The 9,065-nt window shown below is 41.1% G+C and overlaps 1 protein-coding gene across 2 annotated transcripts; it reads right to left on the reverse strand.

The window, feature by feature from the left end:
• Positions 1–3,528: 3,528 nt before the first annotated feature.
• LOC120066117 (calcitonin gene-related peptide-like) lies at positions 3,529–8,827 on the reverse strand. Of its 2 annotated transcripts, XM_039017244.1 has the most exons (5): positions 8,745–8,827; positions 7,586–7,677; positions 6,725–6,868; positions 4,502–4,690; positions 3,529–4,191 (listed from the first exon to the last, which is right to left on the reverse strand). In XM_039017244.1, the coding sequence occupies exons 2-4, from the start codon at positions 7,669–7,671 to the stop codon at positions 4,528–4,530; spliced, it is 393 nt and encodes a 130-aa protein (XP_038873172.1). In that variant the 5' UTR covers positions 7,672–7,677; positions 8,745–8,827; the 3' UTR covers positions 3,529–4,191; positions 4,502–4,527. The 2 variants fall into 2 exon arrangements, with proteins under 2 accessions (XP_038873172.1, XP_038873171.1); XM_039017243.1 differs by lacking the exons at positions 3,529–4,191; positions 4,502–4,690 and adding an exon at positions 5,390–5,853.
• Positions 8,828–9,065: the final 238 nt, after the last annotated feature.

Raw genomic sequence — 9,065 nt, forward strand, 5'->3', positions numbered from 1 at the left:
CATCGCCCTATAAACTAACACCTGTAGTGATGTAGGTTTGAAGCATGTCCTGGAAAAGAAATACAATGCAATTCGATGCTAAATTAGGAAACAAGACAAATACAGAATGATCACTTTAAACCAGGGATGGACAACTTTGATGGGATGAGGAACACAAAAAATCTGAATTTATCATCGGGTCCGCAGTGGCTCACAGGTCTGCTTACCCACATCCATACCCACACATGCAATCAGAGCCAGGGGGGCCTCTAAAATAAAAAAAATCTGTTTTAGAGTTAAGTTGCTGCAATTCTACACATTTTGCCATGTACGAAGAGAACATTTTGCAACTGTATAACTAATTTCATGCAATTCTGCTCATTTTGCCATGGGGCGGAGAGAAAAATGTGCAGTTTTACAGCTAATTTCCTGCAATTCTACACATTTTCAATAGGGTGCAGAGAAATGTTTGCAGTTTCTAAGCAAATTTATTTAAATTCTACACATTTTAACCTGACTCATGATATCTGAGTGAGAGTGACTACCAAAATCAATAAGGGCCCCCGGTCTTTAACTTACCAATTTAAAAAATGGTAGCTGACATGGGCTAATTGAGTGACTGTCAGTGACTGACAATACAAAGGAAGAACTGTAGATGCACAACCAAATTTTGAAATTGCACCTTGTGTATTCTACTATTCTAACTCTCAACAGTAAGTTGAGTCCCCGACAAAGTTCGTAAAAAAAGGAAATTGATCCGCGGGCCTACAAAAGGGTGCATGCGGCCCATGGGCCACCAGTTGCCAATCCCTGCTTTAAATGAATAGTTGTACTTGACAATTCCACGTGAATTTAAAAAACACAGGATGGAATCAACCACAGGATTATGTCATCATGGTAACCAAATATCAACATAGACAAACCTTCTATAAAATACACTACTGGTCAGAAGTTTTAGAACACCTACTCATTCAAGGGCTTTCCTTTATTTGTACTATTTTCTACAATGTAGAATAATAGTGAAGACATCAAAAATATGAAATAAGACATATGGAATCATGTAGTAACCAAAAAACTGTTAAACAAATCAAATAGCCACCCTTTGCCTTGATGACAGCTTTGCACACGCTTGGCATTCTCTCAACCAGCTTCACCTGGAATGCTTTTCCAACAGTCTTGAAGGAGTTCCCACATATGCTGAGCGCTTGTTGGCTGCTTTTCCTTCACTCCGCAGTCTGACTGATCCCAAACCATCTCAATTTGGGTTGAGGTCGGGGAATTGGGGAGGCCAGGTCATCTGATGCAGCACTCCATCACTCTCCTTCTTGGTAAAATAGCCCTTACACCGCCTGGAGGTGTTTTGGGTCATTGTCCTGTTGAAAAACAAATGATAGTCCCACTAAGCCTAGACCAGATGGGATGGCGTATTGCTGCAGAATGCTGTGGTAGCCATGCTGGTTAAGTGTGCCTTGAATTCTAAATAATCCACTGACAGTGTCACCAGCAAAGCACCCACACACCATCACACCTCCTCCTCCATGCTTAATGGTGAGAAATACACATGCGGAGATCATCCGTTCACCCACACACCGCGTCTCACAAATACACTGCGACTGGAACCAAAAATCTCAAATTTGGACAGATTTCCATCGGTCTAATGTTCATTGCTTGTGTTTCTTGGCCCAGGCAAGTCTCTTCTTATTATTTGTGTCCTTTAGTAGTGGTTTATTTGCAGCAATTAGACCATGAAGGCCAAAGCATATATTTGGGCTGCAATTTCTGAGGCTGGTAACTCTAATGAACCTGTCCTCTGCAGCAGAGGTAACTCTGGGTCTTCCATACCTGTGGCGGTCCTCATGAGAGCCAGTTTCATCATAGCGCTTGATGGTTTCTGAACTGCACTTCAAGAAACTTTCAAAGTTCTTGAAATTTTCCATATTGACTGACCTTCATGTCTTAAATGTAATGGACTGTTGTTTCTCTTTTCTTATTTGAGCTGTTCTTGCCATAATATAGACTTGGTATTTTACCAAATAGGGCTATCTTCTGTATACCACCCCTACCTTGTCACAACACAACTGATTGGCTCAAATGCATTAAGAAGGAAAGAAATTCCACAAATGAACTGTTAATTAACAAGGCACACCTGTTAACTGAAATGCATTCTAGGTGACTACCTCGTGAAGCTGGTTGAGAGAATGCCAAGACTGTGCAAATCTGTCATCAAGGCAAAGGGTGGCTATTTGAAGAATTTCAAATGTAAAATATATTTTGATTTGTTTAACACTTTTTTGGTTACCTCATGATTCCATATGTGTTATTTCATAGTTTTGATGTCTTCACTATTTTTCTACAATGTAGAAAATAGTAAAAAATAAAGAAAAACCCTTGAATGAGTAGGTGTTCTAAAACTTTTGACCGGTACTGTATATTGAATTTGTACCTTTAAAACAACGCCAGATCTTCACTTTTATATCCACTATAAAAAAATAAATACTGGGCAGCACCTCCTACTGGAGAATTGATCTATAGCTACCCTTGTCTCCCATCCAGGGTATTAACAAAGCACAGCCCAAGACACGTGTGACAACTAAATCAAAAATCAGACATTGTTTTTCCATTGGAATTTGGTTGTGCTTTTAGATTGTTGAAAACATAGTGATGACACATTGGAAATTGAACTAACTTTTGATCAATGTCTCAACCAAATATGACCCAATTATCCATGTTGAAATGAAGTTGTGTTCCCTGTAAGCGGTGTATGTAAAAATAGATATGATGGAAATATGGAAATGTAATAGAATCCTTATAAGCCTTCATTGACTCAGAGAAACAGCTGGTTGGAGGAGGGTTGTGCCTCTTAAGCTAAAACAATGTATCATACCATTTACACTTGAATTGTCTGACGGAGACAATGCAACACAACGCTTTCAAAGACTGAGCAAGACCAAGTGAACACTGGCTTAAGGTTTTGCTGATTTTATTGCGCAATTCATTTCTATTGTCTCTTATTTTATAGTTTTATTTTCTTATTCAAACTCATATGAATGTGTTCATGTTACCTTCAACCTAGTATTAATGTAGGTCAGTGACTGGGACAAAGCATGCTTGAATTCTCTTCTCCTTTAGCCTATTCCAATTGAGGTGGAATAGTCTAGTTTCACAATAGGAAAATATTTGTTTGACAATTTTGGTTTCCACTTTTTGGGATTTACTATGAAAGGTTTACCTTTTGTATGGAAATGGATGTGTCACAGGACCTTTCTGTGTCACAGGACCATTTGCATAAGTTGTGTACAGTATGTTTAAAACAGTGTGAACGGTTTGGACTGAACTAGTTTGGACAGATTTCTGTGCTGTAGAATTCCCAACGTGTGTCACAGTGAGACCAATGCATTCACAAGTTCAGGGGAGTTCAGGAGAAACCGGCATGGTCTAAAAGCTACTCATCGCATGTACAGTAAAGGTGAAAAAAATTAACAACTCAACGGTTCTCTCTTCACCTAAATACTTCATTAAACCTTGAAGAACAACACAAGTACCCCAAACCCGAATGTATCTAAAATACATTTTAATCTTGCTGAAATTCACAATTGTTACAATATTAATCTCTTGAATATTTTTTCGGTGACATTCTCTTCGTAGTCTTCTTATAATCTTGATACATACTATACAGTCATGTGATGTAAAGTGTTTTACATCAAGGCACAAGACACAGCCGTTGTGAGGGAGCCTAGGGAAGGCTGATCTTTAATGTCGATCCCTGCAGGGCACAGCACAGCAAACAGGTGCCGGTGGGGACAGGGAGGGATGAGTGACGGGGAGAATGGTTCACATGGTACAAATGTGCTCTATAGACAGAATAAATAAGAATAAATAAGCACTGGTGCTTTTTTCCAATTCATTTTAAATGAATTTCATGTATAAAAAAAAAAGGAATCTGGAAATTTTCTTTGGGATTTGGGGATTCAGCTGTCAATGTACATAATGGAGGTTGCCGTCATTCTCCCCCTTTTTTTCTCTGGTTTGCCAAAAGCTAAATTAAAGTTTCATAACATTATGGTATTGAGGAGGAGTCCTAATATCTGAAGGGGTTTATTTCTGTAGATGTGGGGGAGTGGATGAAGGGGCCAGTGTGTTTTTTCTCTTTGTTTGTTTTGTTGTTTTCCCCCAGATATGTTCTGATGTCATCGCGTTAAGAAGGATCAACCTCTGAAAGGGAAGAGAGAGAGGAAGAGAGAAAGGACAAGTCAACAACTTAGAGCCCAGCGCCTTCTTTCTGTCACAAAACGTACATCTCTGAACAAAAAATAAGACCAAGCAATTATTTTTCATTAACACAGGAAATCAATTCTCAATGTAAAATCTTAATTCAAAAAATGGTATCTTAATTTAGTCAAGTAAACTATTTGCCTATGGTGATGTCAGGCATTTAACTAATTAAAAAGCTACAGCATTTAAATAAGAGATAGCTGATAGAACAGAGACAGAAAGGACAAAGACGAGGAGGAGGAGTATTCACCGTATCCCTGAAGGTTGTTGGAATGTTCACATCTGGGTGTTTCTCCTCCGCCGGCCGAAAGCCTTGGAGCCCACATTGGTGGGGACAAAGTTACTGTTGCCCATGCCCCCCGACCGGCTCAGGAAGTCTGCCAGGCGGTGAGTCACGCAGGTGGCCGTATTGCAGGCTCGCTTCTGTGCTGTAACGCTGCTTCAGGAATGGAGACGGGGTTAACAGTACCTCAATACACATACAGTACACAGACGCACAAAAGCATTTGTGTTCGCACTCATACCAGACACTTACAAATGTACACATACTCAAGCACACGCACAAGCTGTCCGCACAAACACACACACTATCAAACACACACACACTATTTCCTTATCTAATCAAGCAATACTATTCAATGTAATTAAAACATCTGCTTTGCAACACATCCATGAAATGAAAGTGTCATTGTCATTAACAGGAGTAGAACAATTACATCTAAACACATAAAAAGTAGACCGTGGATTAATATAGTCTCTGAAAATGTTAGATCATTAGAATGGTTCAGTCGATCATAATTCTTACCTTGAGACTTGGTGAAGGTTCTAGAGATAGTTCAAGGGTATTGGAAATGCTATAATAACTATGATTTACTCTATCCTGCAATGAAAAAATATTGAATGCCTTTGTTGGAAGAGCCAAAGCTAGGTCCATAAAACAAACTGTTTCATTACTAATATTCTATTTCTTAAGAAAAAAAAGTAAAAGCCTTCCTGGTAGAAAAATAGGTTTATTGAACAAGAAACATGGTGACGCATGAAGAAACTATTTATTATGGTTGAATGTTACTTAGGTTATCTCTTGGGAATTTGGGTTATCAGGAATTTGAAATGCAATCAAATTATATGAATATACACACTGGGGAAAAAATCTCTATATTTTGATTCATTCCTTTGAATAATTGTGATTTAGAAGAGTTGATTGTCTGAACAGATACAACATGTCATTCTTTGCCGAAAACGGAAAGGAATTGTCAAAAGAAGAATACAAAAACTAAGAAGGGGGGGTTGCAATGGGAGATTCGCTCTAGGGTCAATCAAGCAGGAAAAAATCCACATGCACTGAGACTTGTCAAACAAAAACCAGGAGGACGTTATAATGAAAAGAGAGGGAATAGGAGGAGGGCGGAGGGTTAGATGCTGTCAAATGTCTTCCCGTAGCTTGCATAGCGTTCGCTCTCGGGCGCGCTGCGTTTCTTGCCAGGCGTGCCCGCGCCCACGTCCGTGCGGGGAAACGTTTGTAATTTGTGCAGGTCCTGGGACAGTTTGCCCAGCACGCAGGTGCTGAGGTTAGAGCAGCGCTTGGTAATGGGTCTTTCCATGCTGTCAGAGGGGAGAGATAAACATGCAGAAAACAGGCTCATAGTAGCAGGACACATGCAGATTTCTCTCTCTCCCGCACTCACACTCTCGCTATCGCTCTCTCGCTCTCATGTTAGTACTGTATCACCCCCTTTCCTTCATGCATTTTCCCTACAAAATGCATTGTCAGACATGCTGTCATAGGCAAGAAATGAACATTTCCAAAACATCATGCTTCCTTCCAATCACTTGAAGAACGTTAACATATCAAACCCCATGCTCCAACTCCATTGACGTCGTCACACCCACCCTCATATCAACCCAAACAGAACAGAACGGGTATAGCTTCCCGCTGTCATGCGACTCTTTCCGCCTCCACTAACTGAGAGCATGCAGTTATCCAGCAAGGTTAAGCATTCCCCGCTAATATAATATCTTCAGCAGGCAAACAGGCTGTTAACATTCGTCCATTCAAATAAATGAATAAATCAAACTCATCCATGCGGGAGGGTTACGATAGAGATATTGTTGGGAGGGATTAGGTAGGATATCCGTCCTTAAAATGGAGAGAACCAATTTCTCTGAGCACATACCTCTCTGTATGGCTTAAATTAAACTCCAGCAGGACACACTGCTAAGGTGGCTAAAAAACATATCTCCAGACAGGTAACAAAATTGTGGTTACAATTGTACGAGTTCATTCTTAGCTTAAAACCTTTGGTCAATGGACCGTTGACGCACTTCCACTCCATATGAAAGTTGCTCTTACCGTCAATACTGACCATCACGTTTAATTCATCATCAATCCCTTATTAATTGGTAGCCCTGAGCGAGGAGGAAAACTCATGTATTGTTAAGAATGCAGAAAGGAATAAGAAGCAGTTGTCTGTACCTATTGCCTTCGTTGCTTTCATTCTCTTGCTGCTCCAGCTCTTCGGCTGTCATCTGCACAAACTCCTTGACTATGGCGTTGAGTAACCTTCTTGCCTCGTAGTCCGTAAGGGTGACTCGGTCTGTCATGGACTCTATGCCCGGTCTAGAGGAGGAAGGAAGAAGGTGGGTGAAGCACAGGGATCCGCATAAAAACAAAGTTATCAACCGCAGTAAAAAATAAAATAAATAACATGCATGGAGCGTCACTAAGTCTAAAAGGTATGACGTGGGACTGGAAGGGACCCTAGCCAACATTGAAAACAGCCTCCATCTAAAAGAGCCGACTATTTATGACAAAATCAATAGCTTCATGAGAACCGGGAGTGGCTTGGATGTTTTTATATATCAAATGTATCTCTTCTAAATTAAATTACTTGTTTTTTTATTGTGTCATTTTTTTATTACAGCCCTTTTACACTTAACTGGAGTGCACTTCTGTGATATTGGATTAAGGAACATATGAATTTATGTATTTGTAACAGTAGACTAAATTACCAAAAAAATCTGTAGTCTAAATTCACAGAAAAAAATATATGTGTTATATTCCTTTAATCACAGAAAAATTATGAATTTCCCCCCAAATGTTCATTATTAAATAATAAATGTGTATTTGGTAGTACTTCCAATCCATATTCTCATGTCATATTAAACAAGTGTGTGTGTGTGTGTGTGTGTGTGTGTGTGTGTGTGTGTGTGTGTGTGTGTGTGTGTGTGTGTGTGTGTGTGTGTGTGTGTGTGTGTGTGTGTGTGTGTATGTGTTTGTGCGTTGAGTGTAATTTCGTAATTTCCGTCTGTCTGTCAGCAAGTCTGTCTGTCTCACCTGGAGGGGGCTGCTTGTGAGCTGTACATCTGGCAAATGACCAGGGCATAAGCAACAAGGAAAGCAGAAATCTTCAACATAACCATGGTTCCCTACAGCAAAGAGACAGTCCCATGAGCTCCACAGACTTGATACAATTACATTAACATCTACATTTAACAAGAGAGAAGCAGGTCGCCATCACAATAATGATCAGTGTACATTTACCAGAATGAGATTAAGCATTGTACGGCTAATGTAACACAAATTGTTTTGAAAGGACTCCTTCGTTAAATGTGAAGTGAGCTACTACATAGATGGCTCTTTCTAACTCTGTATTGAGATGGCAGACTCCGCTCTACTCGGCTAGCTCAGCTCAGTACCACTGATCTCTCAAGCTACACATCCATCCTTCTATCGCTCCATGACACCCTCCATCCAAACAGCCAAAAGGAAACGGATCCACGTGATAGTCCTGCACTCTTCTCCATGGAGCAAACTATCCCTCCGTCTCGCCATCCCCAGTACAGGACAGGACATTGTCTGAGTTGAGCCTTGGCGTGTCCAGGCATGAACGGGGTCCAAGCCTGTTGCTCGGTGCGAACTGAGGGGACGTAGCATTAGCTAGCCGCTGTGAGGGGAGAGTGGCTCCATCCAGCGTGCCAACTCTCAGGGGGGGGGGGGGGGGGGGTGGGGGGGGGGGGGGGGACCAGTGCGTTAGTGTAATGAGCTGCTACCACTCTCTCATACAGGCATTCCATCTCTCCTCTCAGAGAGCCTCCAGCCTCCATTCATCCATCCCTCTCTCTCGCTCTATTTCTAGCTTACTCGCTGTTTCTTTCTGTGTTTTTCTCTCTCTAACTTACTATTTGGTCTTTCACTCGCTCTTACTCACATTTTCTCTATATCTTTCTCGCTCTCTCCATCTTTCTTTCCCTCTTTTCTGTTCTGCCTCCACCACAGAGCAGACCGGACCCTCACTGAGGGAGAATTGTGACCTCTACGGCCCCCTTTCAATCGCATTTTCGTCGCCATCACATCACACTGCACCAAAACTCAGGTCAACACTCTCCATATCTGACGAGTTACAATGGAGCACTAAGACACAACCCATTAAGTCAACCTTCCATCTAAATACAGCCCGTCCACCATGTGAATCTGGTTTAAAGTATCCACTTACCTTTTGTGTTAATCAACAGGCAAAAAAAATATATAGCTTTATATGAAACGCCTAAGTTGACTTCTCTCAACTTGAAGACCAACTCTTGGTTGTGTTGCATGCAGTGCCGATGCACAAGCCTATATATCCACCACTTGGATATGTGCATTGACTGTGTAGGTGTTTAATTATCGCCTGTCGGCCAATCCCGTCGATGAGATGCGCCCGCGGGCCAATGGGACGATGCCCCTTACTTCTGGCACACTAATAAGGGATATGGCTTTGCAATGACGTCATTCTTTTGTCACTAAGTGCTCCATTCACAAAATCCACTGTCATTTG

This window comes from Salvelinus namaycush, chromosome 21, assembly GCF_016432855.1.
Source record: "Salvelinus namaycush isolate Seneca chromosome 21, SaNama_1.0, whole genome shotgun sequence".
NCBI lineage: Eukaryota > Metazoa > Chordata > Actinopteri > Salmoniformes > Salmonidae > Salvelinus > Salvelinus namaycush.